Genomic DNA, 26,695 nt, shown 5'->3' on the forward strand with positions numbered 1-26,695 from the left:
TGGAAGCATATAGAATATTAAGCATTTGTTCCTTTTCAAAATCATTCTTCGAGCATTGGTCCAAATAGAACCACGATGGGTGCTATATTTGGTGAACAATCTTTCCTCTGAAACCTCTCTAAGACCTTATTGATGTAAGCCTCTTGTGACAAACCTGAAATTCTACGAATTCAGACTCTTTGAATCTTAATGTCAATGACATAAGAAGCGTCACCCATATCCTACATATCAAAACTCTTAGAGAGAAATTATTTCACCTCATATAGCAAATCTTTATCATCAGTAGCAAGTAAAATATCATCCATGAACAAAATAAGGAAACAAATTCTACTCCCACTGATCTTCTGGTATATACATTAATCCATAATGTTCTCTACAAATCCAAATGAAGAGATGACATCATGAAAAGTTTAAATACCACTAAAGGGAAGCTTGTTTGAGTCCATATACGGATTTCTTAAGCTTGCATACCAAAGGCTTATCACCACTAGAAGAAATTCCTTCGGTTTATTTCATGTAAACCTTTTCTTCTAGATTTCCATTCAGAATGCAGTTTTCACATCCAAGTGAGAACGTTTCAGAATCATTTTCAGCACACATATTATAGTCCGACTCTTGTAAATATACCTCAAGATCACTAGCTATAGTTGGCTCTCTTTTTCTAGTAATCTTTCATAACGTTGGTTCAACGTTTTGTTCAATAATTTCATGAAATTCTTGAACATCTTCATTTACTAGATTATTATCCGCCGCTTGTGGAACTTCAATAATTGATTGTCTAATACCCGTTTGAACTTGAAGGGTACTACGAATGACAATCAACTGATCACTTGAAGTTGAGGGTTCAAAATCAATATTAGTTTTATCAAAACTAATGTCTTGGAATTGATTGCTCCCACTAATCAAGTCATTTTCAAGAAACTTTGCATTTCTCGATTCCACAATTCTAGTGCTATGAGATGGACAATATAACTTAATACCCTTTAGATTTATTTTCTCGACATATCCAATGAAATACCCACTTACAATCATAAGGTCTAGTTTCTTTTCTTGTGAGTTGTAAACTCTTACTTCAGATGGGCATCCCCAAATGCGTATATGACACAAACTCGGTTTCCAACCTTTAAATAACTCAAAAAGTGTCTTTGGGACAACCTTAGTTGGAACACGGTTCAATATATACACTACCGTTTTAAGAGTTTCGCTCCACAATGACTTTGAAAGTCCGAAGTTGCTACGCATACTTCTAACTATGTCCATTCTCAGTATATATATATAATAATATTTTTCATCTCTATAATTTCTCACGATCTTAATTTGCTTTTCGCATTATTTTCTACTTCAGCCTTAAAACTTTATAGGCTTCCAACGCTTCGTAATTATTATGAAGCAAGTAGACATACATATATCGTGATTAATCATCAACGAAGGAGATGAAGTATTTCGGACCTTATATGTCCATGTCTGAACGTATAACATATATCTAAATGTATGAATTCTAATATTTCAGATTTCCTCTTAGCACCCTTCTTATGTGTGTTAGTTTGCTTTTCCTGAATGCAATTTACACAAGTCTCAAAATTAGTGAAATCCAAAGTATCAAGTACTTCATCATTCGCTAGTCTTTTGATTTTCTGAATGGAGAAATGTCTTAATCTCTGGTGCCACAGAATAGAGGATTCTTTATTTATAACACATCAATCACTTTTAGCTTGAACATGCATAACATTATTAGTGGCATCAATATAAAAAATTAATTGAGAAAAGAAACCATCGGATAATACATCATTTCCAACAAATTTAGATTTATAAAACAAACTGAAAGATGCTTTATAAAAATAAAGGATTATCCCAATGGTTCAAGCGTTAAATAGAAATTAATTTTCTAGAAAAAATTTGAAACATAAAAAGTCTTTTCCAAATTTAAAAAACAAAGCCACTACTGAAAAATTAAATTGCATGTTCCAACAACATCTATATGTGAACGCACCTTACTTCCTGAATAGATGTTTTGCTCACTTGGAAGTGGTTTCCTTAAGTTGGTTATACACTATAAGGTATTCAATAACATGGATTGTAGAACCAAAATCAATCCACCATGTGTTATAAATAACATCAACCATATTAGAATCATAACAGACAAATGAGATTGATTTACCTTTCAAGATCATGCTATTTCCCATATTTGTCATAATAACATTTTTATCGATGTCCATCACCAATCATTCTTCTTCTTGAACACACATGGTCAAAAGTTCATTGACTGACCATTTATCCTTATGTGTGTTATAAGAAATTATGAACGGTTGATATGGGATGGAAAAGTGCTCAAAATATAATGCACAAGAAAAAATTCTGACATGTTAATCTCAAGAGTCTTTAGTTGTGCTGCTATATCCCTTATTCGCATGATATGCTAACACACACATTTTAGAACGACGGGCTTCATTGATGAAAACTTCATAATTAAGGTGATAACAAGTGTCTTATATGACATTTTAAAATATTCATCAATGACCTTAAGCAATGCTTGAACATCATTATGCTGATCAACATAACCACTAATGCTAGCAGAGATGTTGGTCTTTATGAACATCACATTGAGACGATTATCGCTCCCACATTTCATAAAGATCGACATCTTCCCGAACGCTAGCCTTTGTAATAGGGGATGGTTCGTCTTTCCGAACAGCATAATCATTATTCATCATTGATAAATGAAGAAGAACTATCTCCTTCTACACCTTATTGTTTTCATCCTTTAGTTTGGGAATTTCACACTTAAACCAGAGAAATTCATAGGCTGCATAGCTGTAAAATTAAATTTACATGCTTATAATTAAATCGAGACTACCAAACAAATAGTATCATGTTTTACCAATGTAAACCATGTTTCAAACTATGAACCTAGTAACATAAAACTTACCTGTGGGCTAAAGTTTTATTCAATTAGATTCATATAACTTAATGATAAAACTATCAAATTATGTTCCCTTTTCTAATCCCTGTGGGTAAATTAGAAAATATAATTTAATATTTTATCCTAATTAACCATACATACATAATAAAAATTCCTGTGGGATAAAATTTACTACGTTCAATATAGTCAATTACAACCAATGTCACTAACATGATTTTAAACTCTTAATATATAATTTTACTTAATTAAAGATGCTGCGGCTACTCCTTAATCAATTAAAATTATATAAATCATATTGACATTTAATTAATAATATTCAATTGCACAAAATGTAACCAATTAATCTTAATGCACATAATTTCATGATTAAAACTTAAATATCATGCTTGAGTTGGTTACAAAAATTAACCATGGAATAATAACAATTAAGTGCGTAAAATAAATGAATTAGCTGCATTGTCAAGTGTTACAGAACTTTAATCCTAAATAAATACAACATCAATGCAATTAAATTTCAAATATTATGCACAGCCAAGTGGTGAGGGAGTTTGGTAACTTGTTGGGGGCGAGGTTCCCGGTTCGAAACTGGCAGGGTCCAAAAACTCTTAGTTTTTTATTTTTAATCAAGGTTGTTTATTAAAATTGTAATTTCACAAAAAAATGGAAAAGGTGGAATCGAACCCACATCATCCCCATAGTTGGTTAACGTATCAACCATTAGAACGCATGAATCCGTTTCTAAATTTTATACGTTATTTTATATTTATAATAACAGCTTTGATTAATATGATATACTTGTCATCTTCAACCTCCAGACGGGTCAGAACGACCCGGTTGAAGACCCACGCGACCCATAACGGGAATACACGATTTCAGGCCAAAACAACACCGAAAATTCATGTTTTAAACACAGAATCATGAATCTAAAATATTTCCATATGATTCAATATTTTTTCTGCATCTAAAAACGCTCTTAATCTGAAATCGAAATTTATGAAAAATTCAAGCAAAACCCAGATTACTAAAGCTTTTGATTTCATAACTATTTTTAACTCTAAATCACATGAATCGAAATTATTTCTATATGGTTTAAAAAATTCTCTGTGTATAAATTAAATAGTTACAAACATATGAAATCAAAAAATTTAGAATGGATTAAAAACGCAATAATCAGAACACGAAATTGCAAGGCAGAGGCAAATAGGGCTCTGATACCAAATGTAAGAATTTCGTGTTCTGATTATTGCGTTTTTAATCCATTCTAAATTTTTTGATTTCATATGTTTGTAACTATTTAATTTATACACAGAGAATTTTTTAAACCATATAGAAATAATTTCGATTCATGTGATTTAGAGTTAAAAATAGTTATGAAATCAAAAGCTTTAGTAATCTGGGTTTTGCTTGAATTTTTCATAAATTTCGATTTCAGATTAAGAGCGTTTTTAGATGCAGAAAAAATATTGAATCATATGGAAATATTTTAGATTCATGATTCTGTGTTTAAAACATGAATTTTCGGTGTTGTTTTGGCCTGAAATCGTGTATTCCCGTTATGGGTCGCGTGGGTCTTCAACCGGGTCGTTCTGACCCGTCTGGAGGTTGAAGATGACAAGTATATCATATTAATCAAAGCTGTTATTATAAATATAAAATAACGTATAAAATTTAGAAACGGATTCATGCGTTCTAATGGTTGATACGTTAACCAACTATGGGGATGATGTGGGTTCGATTCCACCTTTTCCATTTTTTTGTGAAATTACAATTTTAATAAACAACCTTGATTAAAAATAAAAAACTAAGAGTTTTTGGACCCTGCCAGTTTCGAACCGGGAACCTCGCCCCCAACAAGTTACCAAACTCCCTCACCACTTGGCTGTGCATAATATTTGAAATTTAATTGCATTGATGTTGTATTTATTTAGGATTAAAGTTCTGTAACACTTGACAATGCAGCTAATTCATTTATTTTACGCACTTAATTGTTATTATTCCATGGTTAATTTTTGTAACCAACTCAAGCATGATATTTAAGTTTTAATCATGAAATTATGTGCATTAAGATTAATTGGTTACATTTTGTGCAATTGAATATTATTAATTAAATGTCAATATGATTTATATAATTTTAATTGATTAAGGAGTAGCCGCAGCATCTTTAATTAAGTAAAATTATATATTAAGAGTTTAAAATCATGTTAGTGACATTGGTTGTAATTGACTATATTGAACGTAGTAAATTTTATCCCACAGGAATTTTTATTATGTATGTATGGTTAATTAGGATAAAATATTAAATTATATTTTCTAATTTACCCACAGGGATTAGAAAAGGGAACATAATTTGATAGTTTTATCATTAAGTTATATGAATCTAATTGAATAAAACTTTAGCCCACAGGTAAGTTTTATGTTACTAGGTTCATAGTTTGAAACATGGTTTACATTGGTAAAACATGATACTATTTGTTTGGTAGTCTCGATTTAATTATAAGCATGTAAATTTAATTTTACAGCTATGCAGCCTATGAATTTCTCTGGTTTAAGTGTGAAATTCCCAAACTAAAGGATGAAAACAATAAGGTGTAGAAGGAGATAGTTCTTCTTCATTTATCAATGATGAATAATGATTATGCTGTTCGGAAAGACGAACCATCCCCTATTACAAAGGCTAGCGTTCGGGAAGATGTCGATCTTTATGAAATGTGGGAGCGATAATCGTCTCAATGTGATGTTCATAAAGACCAACATCTCTGCTAGCATTAGTGGTTATGTTGATCAGCATAATGATGTTCAAGCATTGCTTAAGGTCATTGATGAATATTTTAAAATCACCTTTGTCATACACATATATACAAACATATATTATTCGGCTCTCATCTCACATTTAACTTTAATAAAAAAAAACTCACATTTAACTAAAATCAATTTTACATATTAATTAATTCAAAATCAACTTACAATCATATTAGAGCCTAACATAACATACACTTAATGTATACTTTTTTTTTATTAGTATTTTCTTTTTGTACACGTGAAAAAAGTAGGAAAAGTACTAGCCTCTGCAAAATGGAAATGTGTCTATGTAGTCCGCTTGAAGTAAAAAAGAGAATCTTCAATCTTGTACTAAGCAAAAGCTAACAATTTGTTTGCTTATAATTATCCGATTATCACTAGTATAAGTTAAGTGCGTCACAATTAAAATATTCGATAATTACCGATCGTTAGTTGGTTCAGTAGTGATTGATACTGAATTTTATAAAGAGGATCGCAGTTCGATCCACGCAACTGCGATCGAGAGGGGCTAAAACCACTTGATGTCAGAATTGACCCCCAAATCAGAGTAAACTGACGGTAAAAATAAAATAAAATAATAATACCCGGTAATTATCTGATTACGATAGTATGGTTGATTTATTTACAACTCATCTTGCACAAGGTCTCAACTAGGACCGATTATATGGTTAACAAACTGTAATAATAGTTCTAAAAATTGAGCCAAAATTGTTATAACAGTTTAAGGAACTAAATCGGTAATTTAAAATTGAACTATTTTTATTTTATTTTTAAAAATTTAGAACTATTTTGAGTTGATTCCATTTTTTTTAATTTTTTATAAGAAATGTTCTCGGATATGTTAGAGGACAAGTCAATATCACTATCCATTGTCAAAGGTAACCATGTTTTGTTTTTTACTTGGTTCCGACCCCTTTCGGTCACAGTTGTAGGGATCTGACCATAGTTATTTCTATCAAGTTCAACGTCAATCACACACTGAATCGATAAACGAAAAATAACCATGTTTTTATTAGTCATTCATATAGTATAATATACAAGTGCGATAAGTTTTACATATTTTACAATTGCATCAATAAATGTTTTTATCATTAAATCAAACGAAATGTGTGGAAACTCATTGATCAAATGATGAAGTATAAAATTGTGCAATGTGGTTTGTGTTAGACTATTTTATCCGTGCATATTAGAAACAATCTATTTTCGTTTCTGCAAGCTTAATTCAATTGGTAGAAACATTATATTATTATATATGCAGAGTTAAATTTTAAACTCTAAAAGCTCAACTTATGCAGAGTTAAAAACAACCATGAGACACTGTGATTAAATATATGTGTGTATATATTTTTCTTTTACTAATAACACCATATTAATTACTATTTTATTTTTATGAAAAAAAATTAAAATGAGAGAATAGTGCTCAATACAAAATACTAGATAAAAATCTTAGGATTCAAATAATATATTGCTTGCAAAGATATTTACATTTTCTTTTTGACGAAAGATATTTAATACACTGGCATCCATTAATTAAATTTTAATACTATATTTTTCTCATCAAATTTATCATTTTTAAATTGTAATTTTATATATTATCATTTATTTTATTTATTTATCTGAATTAATTATTAGTTTTACTACTTACTAATTAATTAGTCCGTTAGAGTTTTGCACTGTGTCCTGTCCGTGATACGTGCTTAAAATTCAAATTCCGTACGTCGTTTGCACGCTCCGTCATTAACCGAATGTGGGCGTTAAAAAAACGTCTCAAACAAATGACGAAACCAAAGGAGAAATAACAACGAAAAATAAAAGAAAATTAAAAATAACTTTCTCTCTCTATCTCTTTCATTTCTCTGTTGCAGTGTTTTTGAAGCGAAGATAAAAAGCCAATTCCAATTACACGCTCTTTCTCTTTTTTTTATATTTCTTCTTCCCTCTCGCCGGCACTGCCACCTGCCGCATACAAAACAAACCACCAAACTCTCTCTCTCTCTCTCTCTCTCTCTCTCTCTCTCTCTCTCTCTTGTTTCTCTCTCTAGAATTCTCTTCGCATTCGCAGAGATCGTTAGGGTTTCACTGCGAACAAAGATTAAACAACAATGTCGGAGGAAGAGAAGTTGTTGAAGGAAGCGAAGAAACTTCCATGGGAGGATCGTCTCGCTCACAAGAACTGGAAGGTTAGAAATGAAGCGAATATCGATTTGGCTTCTCTCTGTGACTCTATCACCGATCCTAAGGATCCTCGCATCCGTGAATTCGGTTAGTGTTTCTTTTTCTCTTTCTGTTTTTGGTTAGGGTTTGTATGATTAACGATGCTTCCTGATCTCTGAATGATGGATCTGGATGCGGTTTTATGTGGAATAGTTATTGTTATGCATTTTGAATTGGATCTTGATGTGCGGTTTTAATTTTTGGTTTGAATTTTGAATTTGGCAGGTCACTTTTTTAAAAAGACTGTGGCGGATTCGAATGCCCCTGTGCAGGAGAAGGCACTCGATGCGTTGATTGCTTACTTGCGAGCTGCAGATGCTGATGCCGGGAGGTGATAATTTCGTGCTTCATTTTGTATTAGTTTTCATATTCAATTGCATGTTTTGTTTGATTTTTAGTTTCTGTTGAAGTTACCATTCTGGCGTGAGTTTGAATTTTAATTTGAATTTCGAGGCAGGTTTGGGAAGGAAGTTTGCGATGCTGTTGTGGCGAAATGTCTGACTGGAAGGCCAAAGACGGTAGAGAAGGCCCAGGCAGTGTTTTTGCTCTGGGTGGAATTGGAGGCTGTGGATGCTTTTCTGGTACTCTTCTTTTTAGTGTATTTTCTCTTTAGTGGATTGCTTGACATTTGTGTCTCGGTGACTAGAGGTTGATCACATGTTTTGTTTTAGTAGTGAGGGTTGCACTATTTTTTCTCTAAATTTAGTTAGTTTAAGTTATTAAAATGTTTGTGGAAACTTGTTGCATACATGATTACAATATAAGTTTCTAGTTGCATCTTGATATGGGCAGATAAAGTTGATATTTAGCATGTTGTCTCCTATTTAGTGTCTGATTGTGGCATTTGCACAATGACAAACTCTCCCTCTATCTCCCAGCACACGGGTAGTGGTGCGATTCTATATATTCAACACAAGGACTTCATTTTTCTTTTACAACCATGGTGTGACATTCATATTAAAATGTAATTCTTAAGTTCTTGCTTCACTTCTGACTTAATTTAGTGATTTGTCCCTGGTAGCTGGTTTTTACAAATTCTGTACTCTGTATTTCATATCGGTTAGTGAAAATATTTAGACATTTACGTAATTTAGGTACCATTGTGCATTTTATTTGTTTTGTAATGTTCAAAATCTAGAGTATGTAAACTGATGCACGTTTAGGAATTGAGTTTATATATCCTCGAAATGGAAATGTTTATTGTTGCAGTTCTCTAGAAAGACAGTAGTGGATGACGGTGTTACGGTTTGATCCTCCCGATGCCCCATTCTTTATGAAGAAGATTGCCCGGCTGTTTTATAATTTCATATTTTTAATTAATAATTTATACATATTTAATTTCCTAATGGTTTGGCATGTGCAAGTTAGTTTCCATTAATAATATGAAATTTCTTTTTGATGAAAGTTTATACTGTATAACCCTGTTTATGTTGGAACACACAAAAAAGAGCTCCCTTTTTGTTGTGTATATATGAGGTTATCAAACCTTTGAATTCAAGTACTCATACTTTCTATCATATGCGATATGAAAATTAGTTTTGTTGAAACTATATATTTTGTTGCTCCATTTCTGTTTTGTATTTCCAAGGTTAGCAAACTTTTGCTTTCATTTAGCCCTGTTTTAGTGTTTTATATTTTCCTTGTTTTGGTTCATAATATTTTTTATATTGTGAGTTCTCTCTGGGGATTAGGCAGAAGTGATCTTGTACCTACTTGTCATACATCTATTTTTCTACTTTTCTTAAGGATTTTGGTGATTTTTCTGATGCATAAGTGAGTAAGATTATTTTAAATTTAAATCGTAATAAGTTTCTACAAAAATTAATTTCTTAAGGGTTTGTTACATTCAATTGCTTGTCAACGAAAATAGGAAAATATTTTCAAAGGTTTGTTCCCCCTAACTGTTTTTAGTTTATTCTATGCTTGGGGTTATTAAGATTTTTTGGGGGTTTTAATTTACACATCAACAGCTTAGCGTCTAGTAGTCATGCTTTTCACCATTTCTTTATCAAAGCTTTTGGTAATTTTAGGATGCAATGGAGAAAGCGATAAAGAACAAAGTTGCTAAAGCGGTGGTGCCTGCAATAGATGTTATGTTTCAAGCTTTAAGGTTTGGAATCCTGTTGCGAAATCTGTAATATCTGTTTCTATCTTGTTGCTCTCATATAATAATAATTATCCGTCTTCATGCTGCTAGTGAATTTGGATCTAAAATTGTGCCCCCAAAAAGAATTTTGAAGATGCTTCCGGAACTCTTTGATCACCAAGATCAAAATGTTCGTGCATCCTCTAAAGGGTTGACTCTTGAACTTTGTCGCTGGATCGGTAAAGATAATGTAAAATCAATCTTGTTTGAGAAAATGAGAGACACAATGGTAAGCTTATCTGTTCCTCCTAGTTATTTGATTTATTATGTTCCCCTCCTTATGTAAACTGTAAAGCATCCAATTCCCTTTTTTTTCTACAGAAAAAAGAGTTGGAAGCGGAAGTTGTAAATGTTACCGGAACAGCAAAGCCAAGTCGTAAAATAAGGTAGATATATGAGTTTTCAGTGCATTGAGAAGAACCTGTTTATTCTCTTTTTTCTTCATATATATTTTATTAGCATTTTTAATTTTATCCCCATTTTCATTTTGCTTTTTAAGATATGATATTTGTATATGTTATGATTTTTATTTTTTAATATTTTCCACCGATTTTTGCTTTCAGATATCATAATGTTGTCTGGACCATTGAAACAATATTTAATGCTAGAGCTGAACATGAAAATATTGTTACAGTCTTCAATATATTTTGTCAGTTTGATAGAGAATGAGCAAAATTTTATTCCTTTAAAAGGTAGAGCTTATCTAGGGTCAATAAATCACCGATACGATACATATCCGATACTGTGATACGTTATTCCTTAAAAAATATAGTATAAGATATGTTTATATACAATAAAAAATATTTACAAAATATTAGTATATATATAATAAATTAACTCATTCTCTTCCAAAATCCAAACTAAGTACATAATTTTCAGATATTACTAATTATATAAAATAAAAATTGCAAATAATTTTCTAAAAATGTTGTGTTGCTGCTCAAGGAAGGAAAAAGAAATAAATAATAACCCATAAAGTTACTTATGGTGTATCTGAACGTATCCTGTATCTGACACGCACGAGATACGACACAGCACCAAAAATAACTTATCCGTGCTTCATAGTTTAGGGTAGATAATAAACTTTTCTTTAAAACATACAGTATAATTTAAATGTTAGACAACCTGCTTACAATGAAAACTATTTGAAAAGTAATTTTAAAGACTTGAAAAGCTTTCTTGCTGTTTTTAATGTGACATTTTACTTGAGCCAAATTTCTGGCATAATTTTTCCTGTTAGTAATGTCTCCAATTTTAACTCCTTTTATCCAGCCATAGAAAATCACACGGGCCACTTGATTTGAAACACACATTTGTCTAATTTTTTTTTTTTTTTTTTGCTTATTATGTTGCTGTATACTTATAAATCAGTGAATTAGGGTGATACCATTTTAATATATTCTGCCATTTTTTAGATCTGAGCAAGACAAGGAACCTGAACAGGAAACTATATCTGAGGTTGTGGGTCCTGGCCCTGCTGAAGAATCTGGGGCTGATGGTATGTAATTGATGATAGAGATAGAGCATCCTCTCTTTTCTCAGATATGGTTTGTTTTTCCTCTGGCACTAACATGCCTACCTGTTTGCAACTCTTTTATTGTCAGCTCCTCAAGAAATAGATGAATATGAGCTTGTTGATCCTGTTGATATTTTGACTCCTCTGGAGAAATCAGGATTTTGGGATGGAGTGGTCAGTTCTTTTCTGCCACATCTCTCTCTAGCAACCAATACCTTTATTTTTATCACATTGAATCTGTCTTGGTTCTTTTTTCGTTCCCCCCTTCTAATCTTATTAATCTTTAGAAAGCTACCAAATGGCTTGAACGGAAGGAGGCTGTTGGTGAGCTAACGAAACTTGCATCAACCAAAAGAATTTCCCCTGGTGATTTTTCTGAAGTTTGTCGGACCTTAAAGAAGGTATTACATATGTTTTATGACAATGAAAAACTTGGCCTATATTTCTTGTTAAGCTTGTACATAGTATGGAGATCTATATTTCCACTCAAATATTGTGTCTGATTCCTAATGACTTTTAGAATATAATTATGATATATGTTGTGTTGAAGCTCAAGTGAGATTCCCAGTTGAAATGTGTACATTAAAAGATTTAGACATAAAATATTTCCATTTATGTCTAGTTACTGCCTCATTGTCGTTGTGTTTGTACTTGCATGTCTCAGTTATCGATGCATGTTTCTAAAGCTAAACCATTAGTTTTTGCTTGCAGCTTATTACAGATGTGAATATTGCTGTTGCTGTTGAAGCTATCCAGGCCATTGGCAATCTTGCTCGTGGATTAAGAACCCATTTTTCTGCGAGTTCTCGTTTTTTATTGCCTGTTTTACTTGTAAGTACTATTCAAAAAGCATTGTTATTTTCCTTACTTTGAAATAATGCCCGCTTAAGATCCCATTTTTCTGCGAGTTCTCGTTTTTTATTGCCTGTTTTGCTTGTAAGAACATGGAAGTTCTTGTTAAAGTAAATAGTTATTTGTCGTTTATGTGGCATGAATTGTTAATTTCCTCACTTTGAAATAATGCTGACTTAATGTGTTTCTTTGTTGAATAGGAAAAATTGAAAGAGAAAAAACCTACAATGACCGAGGCATTGTCTCAGACTCTTCAAGCGATGCACAAAGCAGGATGCATTAGCCTTGTTGATATTGTTGAAGGCAGGTTCTCCCATCTGGATTATTTCCGAGCTTTCTTTTGATGAGTGCTTTAAGTTATTGTTTGTATTATGCTGGTTGCACTTTAGTTTATTTTGTTTTTGCTATCGGTTAATGTTGTACTTTTGCATCTTATTGAGTATACTATGTTTGATCTGTTACAGATGTTAGGACAGCCACAAAAAACAAAGTTCCTCTTGTGCGATCATTAACAATGAACTGGGTTACATTTTGCATTGAAACAAGTAACAAGGCTATTATTACGAAGGTGCATAAGGATTATGTTCCAATCTGCATGGAGGTTAGTTATGTTTTTCAATTTTCTGTATACTTCTGTTATGTACTTCTGTTAACATGTTATATTTCTTGAATAAATTTAATCGGGACAAGTTTTCATATTGTTCAGCAGATTAAGTTTGCTTGATTTAAATGCTAGTTTTACACCCCTACTTTTCTTAGTGTAGGAACGCTTTTACTTTCTGTAATAAACTGTGTCATTAAAATTGTGTTCATTTGTTGTGGCTAGTTTTACACCCCTAAATTGCTGTCATTTGTTGAACAGAACAAATTGTAAGTGTTATTTGTCTGTTACTTTGCAAACTCTAATGATCTGAATCTTGCAGTGTCTAAATGACGGAACTCCTGAAGTTAGGGATGCTGCCTTTTCTGCACTGGCAGCAATAGCAAAGGTAAAAATTTGACAATTTAAGCTGCTTGCATGTTTACTAATTTGCTTTTGCTGTTGAGGTTGTGAGTAATGTACTGTTCATTCTCTTGTAGTCGGTTGGCATGCGACCTCTTGAGAGGTCATTGGAGAAACTTGATGATGTTAGAAGGAAAAAGCTTTCAGAAATGATTTCAGGTTCTGAAGATGCTGTGCCTGGTGGTTCTTCCACAGGTTTGTAACTTATTTATCACAGGAAAAGAAATACTGTTGGATGGGAAGCGGAAAGGCAACAAGGGACCATATTACGTTACCAATAGTGACGAGAATAGGCTAGGTATCCCAATAGGGGTCTATGCCCTAGGCCACATTAGACTTCAGCCAAGCCATGCTTATTTATTACATAAACCTGGCCAAGACTTTCCAAAGTCTATTTATCAGTAAAAAGCCAGGCTTTAGGCCATCTACGAAGTTGTCCTTACAGGTTGATCTTTTTAAGTAAATGTAAATATTATATTAATTTATACTTGAGGCTTTAAGTTTATTGAATCGAAAATTTATGACCTATTTGAAGACCTTAGGGCAGGGCAAAAACAAGGCTTTTAAGAGACTTTTATGTCTTACCAGAATTTCAAAGGATATGATTGCTCTTAGACCTGTATTAGATAAATTGAACCAAAAATTTATGATCTATTTGAAGACCTTATGGCAGGGCAAAAACAAGGCTTTTAAGAGACTTTTATGTCATACCAGAATTTCAAAGTTTATGATTGCTCTTAAACCTGTATGAGATAAATGAGACTGACCACAACCTTAGAAAGATTATCCGAGACTACATTTATCACTAGTTACCTGCACAAAGAAAGGCTCGGAAGACTAGGGTGTCATGTGCAATTCACAATCCCTGTTTACTGATGTAACGGATTTCTCTATCAAAATAGGGGGATGAGATTCAGTCATATTGCATATCACCTACTTAGCAACCTAGTGTTTGTGGACCACCCTCCCAAGCTAGAACAAATTGACCTTTATTAGACAATGGAGTAGGCTACAAATCCTGGTTATTATTGTGCCCTTTAATCCAGATGTAGTGATGTTATTAACAATTATTAGATTTTTAAAATTATTCTTATCATCACATTTCAACGTATACATACCTCAACCCGTCATTAGTTACTCGTAAATGCGTAATGCAATTCTTGTCAATTTGCCAATGACATTGGAAAATGAGTTTCACTAAATCTCGTGTGACCGAATTTTGTTTTAATCTTCCTAATTCAATTGTTTGTCTAATTAGTTTGATTTATATTTGCAATTTGATTATTTGCCTCCAAACTTAGAGTACTTGTTGCAGTTGTTTTGCTGACATTTGATAATGGTCTTTCAGCTTCTGTGCAAAATACACGTGCAAGTGCATCTTCTGCAGAGGTGGGTGTATACTTTAGTTTGATAAATCTGGGTTTTAGTTTCATTTCTTTAATGCGTTGTAACCTGGTGATTATTTTTAACTTCATTATTTTGTGATTGAATGCAAGATGTTGGTTTTTCAATATGGTGTTAAAGTTCTTTTGTGACAAATGTCCTTTCCTTAATTACTCCCCTCTTGTCAAAACTTGGTAACCATAAATAAAATGTATCACGAGACTGACTTCGCTGTTAACAGTGCTAGGGGAAACAAATACTAGTCAGTGGTACAGGAATTTGTGAAACATTTTAAAAATAGCAAATAAACTTTTTTTTATTGTTTAAACTTACAAGTTTGAAATGTTTCTTTGGAGACAAACATTCATTATTCCTTGATTTTTACAGACTTCTGAAGGAGCTGGCAAAAGGTCAGCTGCAAGTATGCTTAGTGGAAAGAGACCTGTTCAGGCAGTGGTAAGTAACATCTGCTTGCTTGTAATTAAAGGTATGATATCATTTTTTATGCATGTGATGAGCTACTCTTTTGAACATTTTACTCATTCTAGCCCGTCGCCAAGAAAGGGGGGGTTGTAAAGTCTGGTGCAAACAAAAAAGTAGATGGAGTTTCACAAAAGGCTGCAAAAACGATTGAAGCACCCGAAGATGTTGAGGTAATATAATATTGTTTGTCTGCTGTCTTTCTGATTTGAATCTGCCGCTACATTTGTCATGTAGTTATCTAATGACAGTTTATACAACCTTTGTGTATTTGAATGCATGCAGCCCACTGAGATGGGTCTTGAAGAGATTGAAAGCCGAATAGGTTCTCTTATACAGTCAGATACCATCGCTCTATTAAAAAGTGCTGTGTGGAAGGAGCGTCTTGAAGGTTGGTAATCATCTATTCGGTTGTGACTTTGTTTAATATAAAACTGGAGGAGGAATCATGTTGGAAGAACGATTGATAACATCTTGGTTGAAGATCTACTCTCCAATACCATCGTTACACTCTCATATTAAATTGATAATTTAAGTTTTTGGCATTTATTATTCCATATTTTCTAGGCCTTGACATTGTTTTTTAAGTTGGAAACAATAGGTTGCTTTTGCATTTATTGTATTTACTTCATTTTATTCTTTGTTGACATGCATTTAGGTCTAGTCATCTAGGGCATCTATAAAAAGATTATTTTTGTTGTATTTTTGAGAGTACCTTGAAACTGGGTCCGTCTCATCCACCCTCGGAACTTTATATTCTGATTTTTCCTTCGATGTCTTTTATACATGCTTGATGAGTAAGGTTGCTGAAGTTAAATTTTTGCAGCCATTTCTTCGCTGAAACAGCAAGTTGAAGGCTTACAGAACCTTGACCAATCTGTAGAAATATTGATTAGATTACTGTGCACGTTGCCTGGTTGGGGCGAGAAAAATGTTCAGGTTCAGAAGTATTTCCTTTTGGATTTTGGATGATTTGTTTTTTAGTTCTATTTCAAAACAGCATGGGTAGTACAAGAAATCCCTAAGCGCTTGTCATTCTTATGCAGGTTCAACAGCAGGTTATTGAAGTTACCACTCATATAGCTTCAACTGCAACTAAATTCCCAAAGAAGTGTGTAGTACTTTGTCTTTCGGGTGGGTATTATCATTTGTGCTTGCTTTTACCAATAATCACGTCTTTGCTTTTATGAATGACTGATATTCTGATTCGATACCACATTTCTGTTTCCATTTATGTAGGACTATGTGAGCGTGTAGCAGATATTAAGACACGTGCACATGCTATGAAATGCCTCACTACATTTTGTGAAGCAGTTGGTCCAGGATTCATTTTTGAAAGAGTAAGTATGGTTGTTCTTTATGGGAAATATCTTTTAATTACTGGGCAAAAGTGTGATCCAGGCTTGTCTATATGAAAAATTTATGATAATGGATTGAAAGGCATGAGGTGAATCTGCCTATATATATAAATATAGATATAAAAGTGCTTTCTTATTATTTTTATAGTGTAAACTGTTTCTTTTATGTTGAAAGTTGAAATGTCACAGAATTTATTGGAGTAACAGATAAGATGGCTATACAGCATCTTGCTTTTACTTATTTTTATGTCTAAACAAATAATTTTTTGAAAACTGTTATTTTTATTGTAGGTCTATAAGATCATGAAGGAGCATAAGAATCCTAAGGTTCTTAGTGAGGGAATTTTGTGGATGGTTTCTGCTGTTGAGGATTTTGGTGTATCTCTTTTAAAGCTTAAGGTCTGTTATCTATTTTTTTGGTAATTAAGTTATCTTATATTAACGTTGGTATGTATTAAATTTAAATACTACTATTATAGATTTTTTTTATATGCAATTTTTTCTAAATTTTAATGCAAGTCCTCTTTTGCAGGATTTAATTGATTTTCTTAAAGAAATTGGTCTGCAGTCAAGTGCAGCTGCTACTAGAAATGCATCAATTAAACTCTTGGGTGTTCTGCATAAATTTGTTGGTCCAGGTGACTTTGTGTTGACTTTCAAATTTCTATCTCTCACTATTTCTTATGGTTGGTTAGATCTAATTAATGTTTTCTTCACTTGTAGACATAAAAGGGTTTCTCACCGATGTTAAGCCTGCACTGCTGAGTGCTCTTGACACCGAATACGAGAAGAACCCATTTGAGGTATGTTGTGTTTGGTGATGTAACTTCTATGTTGTATCATGATTCCTAATGCTATGATATTTATTTATTTTTGTTTTAATTTTCAGGGTGCATCTGCAGTTCCCAGAAAAACTGTCAGGGCATCAGATTCATCCTCATCCTTGGTGGCTGGTGGGCTGGATAGCTTGCCTCGTGAAGATATTAGTGGAAAGGTTACTCCGACTCTCTTGAAGAGTTTCGAAAGCCCTGATTGGAAGGTCTGATTGAAATATTAGATCACCTTTTGTTTTGTATTTTTAGCTTGTTTTCAGTTGCATCACATTTTGTGCTCTGTTTTTTCCCTTAATGTAGGTTCGTATGGAGTCTGTTGATGCTGTAAACAAAATACTGGAAGAGGCTAATAAGCGCATTCAATCAACTGGAACTGGTACGTCATACAAACATTTGTATTTTGTGCTTTTAAAAGTTTTTGAATTTTGACTCTCTACCCCTTCCATCATGGACTTGCATGCTTTGTTTTTTTTTTTTATTAACTCTTCAGGTTTTATCCTGTTCATTATAATGTTTGTCGATCTTTTAAATTGTTGCTGAGTGATGACTTGTATTACCAGGTGATTTATTTGGCGCTCTTAGGGGACGGCTCAATGATAGCAACAAAAACATAGTCATGGCTACCTTGACAACAATTGGTAATGTTGCATCTGCAATGGGTCAAGCTGTTGAGAAGTCAAGCAAAGTTAGTGAATTCTGTTCGGCTTTTTTATTTTCTTTTCTGTTGTTAATTTTGCATTTCTGTTTTTAAAAGTTTAACTTTTTGAATGGTTTTATTTCAGGGCATTCTGTCGGATATATTGAAATGTCTTGGGGACAATAAGAAGCACATGAGAGAATGTGTACTGAATACTCTTGACTCTTGGCTTGCTGCTGTTCATCTTGATAAAATGGTCTGTCCTGATTTTGTATTCTATTATTATTATTATTATTATTATTATTATTATTATTATTATTATTATTATTATTATTCTTATTCTTATTCTTATTCTTATCATTATTATTATTATTATTATTATTATTATTATTATTATTATTATTGTCTTTTGTCCTAAACATGATGTTACTGTAGGTTCCTTATGTTGCAATTGCTTTGGTGGATTCTAAACTTGGCGCTGAAGGGCGTAAAGATCTTTTTGATTGGTTATCCAGGCAACTTTCTGGGTTAAGTAGTTTTACTGAAGCTGCTCAACTTCTGAAGCCAGCCTCTTCTGCAATGGCTGTATGTTCTGGCTACTCAATCCTGTCTTTCATTATCAAATCGTTATAATGCATAGTTTACTTGGATTTAAATTTGTGATGGCTCCTTTGTAGGATAAATCCTCTGATGTTCGCAAGGCGGCAGAGACTTGTATTAATGAGATACTTAGAGTTAGTGGGCATGAAATGGTATGTGTGACAAAAATGCCAGTTTTTAATTCCTTGTTTCCTCAACATTCACGTGATACCAAGTATAATTAAATTGCTTGTTTATTTAGATTGAAAAGATTGTTAAAGACATTCATGGACCAGCACTGACACTTGTTCTTGAGAAGATAAAACCATATGGAGGTTTTCAAGGTGCGTTCTTTGGTAACAAAGCTTATTTTGCTACACATGGTTGATGCTTATCTTGGTAACTATTTTGCCTCACACGTCTCGCTTTCTTACGCACTGCCCTTGACGTGTTTCCTTAGAGTCATTCGAGTCAGCCAGAGCAGCTTCAGTGAGTGTAACATCGAAAGGTGCTACAAAGGTTGGGAAATCAACTGCAAGTGGTGTTTCAAAACCTGGAAATAGATCTGTATCTTCGGTATGTGGAATTTTCTTTTGTTGATTACTCTTTCGTTTGTTTAGATCTCTAACTGTACATTTCATCATGAAGAGAGTCGGGGTAATAAAGGGTGCCAAGTCGGAACCAATATCTGTTCAAGATATAGCAGTCCAAACTCAGGCCTTGCTAAATATCAATGATTCAAATAAGGTATTGTTGGCCGAAGTATTTATCAAACATTACTTAAATTCTTCAAAAGATGTATGGTTTAACTGTCAATCGTCTTGCATGCAGGAAGATAGAGAGAGATTGGTTGTTCGAAGGTTTAAGTTTGAAGATCCACGAATTGAGCAAACTCAAGATCTTGAGGTTGACATGCTATTTGATGAGTTGGGAATTATCATGCGTAACTCAAGTTTCCTTAATTATTGAATTTTAATAAATGTTCACAATTTACAGAGTGATATGAGGAGGTATTTCAGAGAGGATTTACATAAGAGACTCTTAAGTCAAGATTTTAAGAAGCAAGTTGACGGACTTGAAATTCTGCAGAAGGTGCTGTTCTTTTCACATTCTTAATAAGTTGTGTGCTTTTCCTGTGTTTAATGTACTGTTAATTATATACAATCTTCTATTGCACCTCACAGGCACTTCCATCCATTGTTAAGGAAGTTATAGAAGTTTTGGATATTCTCTTGAGGTGGTTTGTGTTGCAGTTCTGCAAATCAAACACAACATGTCTATTAAAGGTGCACTTAAGCTTTCTCTTTTGTTTTCATTGTTTGGATAAACAACTTAATTTAACCCTTATAGCATAGGGGTTTATCATTTACGTGCTTACTATAAGGTATAAGTTGTTTTTATAGGCTATTATGGAGAGCTTATGTATATAAGCCGAAAACGGACCCTATATTGGTCCTAAGTTAACATTTATGGAATTTAATTGCGCAGGTGCTGGAATTTCTTCCTGAACTGCTTGACAGTTTGAAGGATGATGGGTACTCTTTAACAGAGTCTGAAGTGGCAATTTTTCTTCCTTGCCTTGTAGAGAAGGTTTGTATTAACAAATTTAATAGTTGGTATTAGTGTATGCAGTTAACCCTTGTAATACAGTAGATTAAGTACTAGCTAATCTGTCTTACTCTAGAAAAGTTAGTTAGAAACTGCTTTAGGCAAGTGCAGTGTGTTGCCTATGTACTCCCTCCGGTCTTAAATATAAGCAAAAGTCAAAGCGTATTTAGTCTAAATTTGAACCAAATACATTTTGACTTTTGCTTATATTTAAGACCGGAGGGAGTATACTTGTATCATAACAGTATTACACACAATGAAATAATAGAAACTGTTGAAATAAAAGTTTGTTACAATTCTGTTATGGATTCTTTGAAAATTCACAGGTATAACCAGTAGACATCAATATTTCAGCAAATCTGTGCTTGTCAGAGTTTAGTCAATTCTTTGTTTCAGTATATGTAGTAAGTAGGTGTTAGCAGTGTACTTGCTTGGGTGCTAACATAAAATGACTAATTTAATTCACAGATGAAAGTAAAAGTTCATTTGATATTTTGTAAATGTTGCAGTTAGGGCATAACATTGAGAAAGTACGTGAAAAAATGCGGGAGCTGACTAAACAATTTGTTGTGGTATATTCCGCATCCAAATGTTTCCCTTATATATTGGAAGGGTTGCGCTCTAAGAACAACCGGACTCGAATTGAATGTGCTGATCTTGTAGGATTTATTCTTGATCATCATGGGGCTGAGGTATCGTTGATGCTTTTAATGAATTATTCTTTTCAGTATTTTCTTTAGATATTTATTCCTGGCATTATATGGACAGATTAATGGGCAGCTGAAATCATTGCAAATTGTTGCAAGTTTAACGGCTGAACGTGATGGGGATATTAGGAAAGCTGCATTAAATGCACTTGCCACCGGTTATAAGATTCTAGGTATGGTATACTCTGGAGAAATCCATCTTCATATCACTTATAAAAAACTTGGGCTGCTGTCTTTCCTCTTTAAATATTTTAAACGTCTTTCCTCTTAAAATATTTAAACTACATGACACATTCATTTGTATCCGTATCTATGGATGAAGTGATTATCTTTCACCTGAAGATTTAAGATGCAAAAATTTGGTTTAATTTTGATCTTGCCATGCAGGTGAGGACATATGGAGATTTGTTGGGAAACTAACAGATGCTCAAAAAAGCATGTTAGATGATAGATTTAAGTGGAAGGTAAGTTCTTACCTTTCTAATTTCCCCCTACTTTTTGTTTTGATATGCTACATTACTAATGTAAAGGGGTGTAATTTGTTTAGGTCCGTGAGATGGAAAAGAAAAAGGAAGGAAAGCCAGGGGAAGCGAGGGCTATTTTACGGCGTTCTGTCAGGGAAAATGGGCAAGTCTTTCCATTTTCTGTTGTATAGCTAATAATTAATGTGTTGTATATCTTCTAATTCTAAGCTTTGATATCCTGATTGTGACCACCATATGAAAACATTAATATAACTGGACTCTTGAACCTTGATTTTTTGTTAATATATTTGGTGAGGCCCTAGCTTGCGCAAGAACCTTGATTTTCCTTTGTAACATTTTTTGGAATGCACTAATAATTTTCTCTAGTACCTTTGAAATCTTTTTTATTTCTTAAGGTGTTAGTTTTTTTGTGTAAATTATACACGAGTTAATCTCTTTTTCTATGTTCAACGTTTAAAATTAATATTAAAGATGTTCTTTCAATTACCAGGCCTGATGTCGCAGAGCAAAGTGGAGAAATGGCTAGATCTCTTGCTGGTCCATTATTGAGGTATGAAAATATGTCTATTTTTTTCCTTTGCAGCCAAATAACCCACCAAAAAAAAATTACATTGCTTCTATTCTTCTTAATCATCTTGCTTTTTATTGTCAGGAGAAATTATGCTCAACCAGATAGTAACATTGAGAGACAATTGATGTCTCGTCCTGTGGCTGTTGCCAGTACCCCCACTGATTGGAATGAAGCACTAGACATTATTTCTTTCGGTTCTCCCGAGCAGGTGGATGACATAGCACGGCCTCTTGTTATTATTATGAATATCTTCGTCACAATATATTCTTGCATTTGTCATCTGCGTTCTAAAATGACAATTCTGGTCACAATATAGATGCATATCATTCGAGTTTTTTCCTATTCTTACCTGTTTTGGGAAATAGAGCTTTTACATCTGTTTTTCAAAATAATTTTGTGATGCAGTCAGTTGAAGGAATGAAAGTTGTTTGCCATGAGTTAGCTCAGGCAACTAGTGATCCAGAAGGCAGTGCTATGGATGAACTTGAGAAAGATGCAGACAGGCTAGTTTCATGCCTTGCAAATAAGGCAAGTTAGATTTAGCAATAAATTCCCTTGTTTGGAAAGAAATCTTTAACAGTATTAACGTTTCTTTCATTATTTAATATAGGTTGCAAAAACTTTTGACTTCAGTTTGGCTGGAGCTTCATCGCGGTCCTGTAAATATGTGCTCAACACGCTCATGCAGGTAAATTTATTTTTCATTTTTCCTTAGGGTATATTGATATTATTATGGCTTTCAATAGTTGTTTCCAATTACAAATCCTTTGCCCGTTACAGACTTTTCAAAATAAAAGATTAGCACATGCTGTAAAAGAGAGCACTCTTGACAGTCTCATTACCGAGCTTCTTCTGTGGCTATTGGATGATAATGTTCCTCGTATGGATGATGGTAGCCAGTTGTTGAAAGCACTGAATGTATTGATGCTTAAGATTCTTGTAAGGGACTTGTTTTTTTCAATCTATTTGTTTTTATTTCCCCCTTTTTTGTTTGAAATGAAACTTCATATGCTGTAAATCAAGTACAAGTTATTTCACTGACTAATTATCATCAATACAGGATAACGCAGATCGAACATCATCTTTTGTTGTCCTAATTAATCTCTTACGTCCACTAGATCCATCGAGGTGGCCTTCACCAGCGCCAAATGAGTCACTTGCTACCAGAAATCAGAAGTTTTCTGATCTGGTTGTGAAATGCCTTATAAAGCTTACAAAGGTAACCTGCTACCCAGCAAAAATATTAATGGACATAATCTTAAGGAACAAATAATCTTTTATTTGGAATTTAAAAAAAAATTATAGGACTTGATTAAATATCCGAGACATGAGATCGCAGTTGTTCCATTGATTGTTCTCCATCTAATTGTCTTTATGTGGGTAACTTTTGATTAATTTTCTATGATTATGGCCGGAATTTTTTTATCCATCCATAGTTGTCAATTCAGAATATTGGAAGACCAGAAAATGGTTTATCACATTGCAAGATGACCGCATTCTAAAATATTTTATACAAATAATTACTTCTATAAATACAAAAGCTGAGAAATTAAACAAATTATTCAAAATTCGTGGAATATTCATAGTTTGCGATAAGTCATTGTTTTTAAAAACCTAGTTTAACATACTAGTAAATACCATTAAAGTAAAGGACTTAAAGTAACTAAGCATTAAATTTCCAATGAAAATATTCCTGAACAGGAACCTTTCTTCTGTATCACTTTCACCACTACTAAAGTTTGCTGCATCATTTCACATACATTTTGATGTGATTCAGGTTCTTCAGAGCACCATCTATGATGTTGACCTCGATCGCATGCTTCAAAGCATCCATCTATACTTGCAAGACTTGGGAATGGAGGAAATTAGGAGAAGGTATATAACTATTGTTGGATTGGGTTAAGGATGATTTGTTTTTCAGTTTGACTAGAATCATTTTTTAAATAAATATTTGAATTTAATAGGGCTGGTGCGGATGACAAACCATTGCGAATGGTGAAAACTGTTCTGCATGAACTTGTTAAGCTTCGTGGTGCAGCAATAAAGGGTCATCTTTCAATGGTTCCTATCGATACAAACCCTAAACCTATCATCCTTGCTTACATTGAGCTTAATCTCGAGGTAGGCATTAATATTTTTGGGGTAATTTGTTCATACTTTATATAATATATATATATATTCCTACACTTGAACTTCAGACTCTGGCTGCTGCAAGAATGTTGACTGCATCTGGCCCCGGGGGACCAAACCATTGGAGTGATTCAGCAACCAATAATTCAGCAGCTGGAATACATTCTGCTGATGCTCAGTTGAAGGTATCATTAAGCATTATCTCTTAGTGTTTTGGCATGGCTTTTTATATTTATAATAACATATGCAGCAAATAAGCTCATAAAAACCTTCCTTGGTTTTATGCTTTCCGGTAAATACGCCATATCTCAATTTAATTTCAGTTTTACTGGGTTTTTTGTCCTTGTGAGTTATTACATATATTATCCCTATTTCAAAGCCCTACATTCATTGTTTTCTTTGTTTAATCCTTGCAGCAAGAGTTGGCTGCAATATTTAAGAAGATTGGGGAGAAGCAAACTTGCACAATTGGACTATATGAACTTTATCGGATTACTCAATTGTACCCAGAGGTATCAAATTAGGTGTATATTCAAGTTTCATGTTATTTTTCGGTTAAGCTAGAATGATTATTAAACCTTTGAATTTTATCCTTTTATTTCGGTTATTTGATTAATATTCTTGGTTTATCTTAGGTTGACATATTTGATCAGCTTCAAAATGCTAGTGAGGCATTTCGCACTTACATCAGAGAAGGTCTTGCCCAGGTTGATTAAAATACTTATGTGCTTAATTGAACCTGTGTTGTATTTTTCTATATTCATGATTGTGAGTACAGGTGAGTATTTGACAGTTGACTTTAACATTTTGGCAGATGGCGAAAAATGCTGCAGCTGGAAGAACTCCGTCAAGTATGCCAATGCCTACTCCTCCACCAGCATCTTTAAATATATCTTCCCCAGATTTTGCGCCACTCTCTCCTGTAAATGCAAATGCGTTGAATGAAGCTAAATTAAATGTGAAAACTGAACCAACAAATTTCAATCTACCCCCATCATCATATAATGAGGAGAATAGGGCTGTGAATGCCTTTGCATCGAGAGTGTTAAGTTCTGACTATGCCGGAGGTATGATAAAAAAAAATTACTCCTAATTGTTTTTTTTTTTTATAAAAAAAAGTCAATATTAGTAATTAATATTGTTAGATTGTTAGTTATTTGCTCTGATTGGAATCGATTTTCTCTTGATTGTTATTGACTTGGAGAGGTTACTTATGAACTGCAGTAACAAGTGGGACATTGGATGCAATTAGAGAGAAAATGAAGAGTATGCAATTAGCAGCTGCGGCTGGGAGTACAGATTCTGGTGCTAGGCCATTGACAAGTGTTAACGACAACATGAACCATGCACTTCCTCATAGTCAGATTCCTCTTCCATCGGAACATGTTGGAACTGAGAATACTTTGCAAGGTGGGGTACATCCTATGGATGAGAAAGCTTTGTCAGGGCTTCAAGCACGTATGGAAAGACTGAAGAGTGGATCCCTTGAACCTCTTTAGGAGGAAATTAAGATAAAAGGGATTAATTTCCTTACCATTCTTAGATTTTGAGAACATATACGCCATTCATGCTGTGGCATGTAATCATTATTTACAATGCGGGTGGATATAGATTGAATGTATAGTATAGTCAATAGAGCCATTATCATTAAAAACTACGGAGATTCTGATGCGGCTGAGAATCAGAGGATTGATTGTAGGCAGTCCAGTTTATGACCCTGCATTTATTTAATCCCAACCTTTGTTCACATGACCTTTGTATATTGTAGTGGTGCTGTCTGTATTTTTGTGACACGAATTATGTAGATCCCTGCACTCAATCCAATCACAACCATTTCAGTGCTGATAGGGGTTTGCTTGGGTTGTATATTTAGCTTTTATTTAGAAAATTTTGACATTGGAATTTCATTTTTAATTACGCAAATGATTGTAGGACATGGTGTTTAATGTCCTTCCATTATAGGATTTCGATCGTTACATTTCAGCATATTTTTACCTTCAACATTGAGATACTTATAAGAAATGATTATTACAATGAATGTTTATATATACAGAAGTGACATAAACCGCATATCTGATTGGTCAAGACCTAGAAAATCAAGTTTTGACTACCATTATTGGGTTAAACTAAGTGTGTACTATCGTTGGATAATTAAGTATTGTTAAGTTAGAGATCAAACTTGGATATTTTAATTGAGGATTTAATTTTTTATTTAATCTAAAATTGAGAATTTTATTTTTAATTTATAAATGTAAAAGTTGTACATTTTAATTAAGGAAATGCTGTGAACACAAAAAGAAAAAATTGAATACAAGTTAAATAGACATTATTTGTTTTCTCTTTCTCATATTACTTTGAATCAAACATATAAATCACCACTAACAATTAAAAAATATATATAAATCACCCAGTACACCACTACCTACCAACTCATGACACCACGAATATATCATGAAGTTTAAAATTTAAAAAAT

General features: G+C 33.2%; 1 protein-coding gene across 7 annotated transcripts; it reads left to right on the forward strand.

Annotated features, from left to right (window-relative positions):
- Positions 1–7,488: 7,488 nt before the first annotated feature.
- Positions 7,489–26,209, forward strand: LOC123919881 (protein MOR1). 7 transcript variants are annotated; one of them, XM_045971932.1, is made up of 55 exons: positions 7,573–7,702; positions 7,737–7,981; positions 8,159–8,264; positions 8,391–8,514; positions 9,964–10,043; positions 10,131–10,308; positions 10,401–10,465; positions 11,495–11,577; positions 11,684–11,769; positions 11,883–11,996; positions 12,307–12,426; positions 12,648–12,750; positions 12,912–13,048; positions 13,371–13,436; positions 13,528–13,645; positions 14,799–14,839; positions 15,221–15,289; positions 15,382–15,486; positions 15,599–15,704; positions 16,140–16,252; positions 16,360–16,447; positions 16,553–16,653; positions 16,963–17,070; positions 17,204–17,309; positions 17,395–17,474; positions 17,561–17,710; positions 17,805–17,880; positions 18,065–18,189; positions 18,287–18,397; positions 18,577–18,726; positions 18,819–18,893; positions 18,983–19,064; positions 19,181–19,296; positions 19,369–19,467; positions 19,552–19,626; positions 19,717–19,812; positions 19,905–20,006; positions 20,209–20,310; positions 20,838–21,020; positions 21,097–21,208; positions 21,423–21,499; positions 21,583–21,662; positions 22,011–22,070; positions 22,173–22,299; positions 22,497–22,619; positions 22,702–22,779; positions 22,872–23,030; positions 23,152–23,310; positions 23,869–23,966; positions 24,056–24,212; positions 24,290–24,406; positions 24,638–24,733; positions 24,857–24,928; positions 25,036–25,288; positions 25,446–26,209. In XM_045971932.1, exons 2-55 carry the CDS (start codon positions 7,822–7,824, stop codon positions 25,718–25,720), a joined length of 6,042 nt encoding a protein of 2,013 aa, XP_045827888.1. In that variant the 5' UTR covers positions 7,573–7,702; positions 7,737–7,821; the 3' UTR covers positions 25,721–26,209. The 7 variants fall into 7 exon arrangements, 6 of the variants coding, with proteins under 6 accessions (XP_045827880.1, XP_045827898.1, XP_045827859.1 ...); XM_045971924.1 differs by having other exon boundaries at positions 7,489–7,981; XM_045971942.1 differs by having other exon boundaries at positions 7,489–7,981; positions 24,056–24,152.
- The last annotated feature ends 486 nt before the right edge of the window (positions 26,210–26,695 follow it).

This window comes from Trifolium pratense, linkage group LG1 (assembly GCF_020283565.1).
Source record: "Trifolium pratense cultivar HEN17-A07 linkage group LG1, ARS_RC_1.1, whole genome shotgun sequence".
NCBI classification, from domain to species: Eukaryota; Viridiplantae; Streptophyta; class Magnoliopsida; order Fabales; family Fabaceae; genus Trifolium; species Trifolium pratense.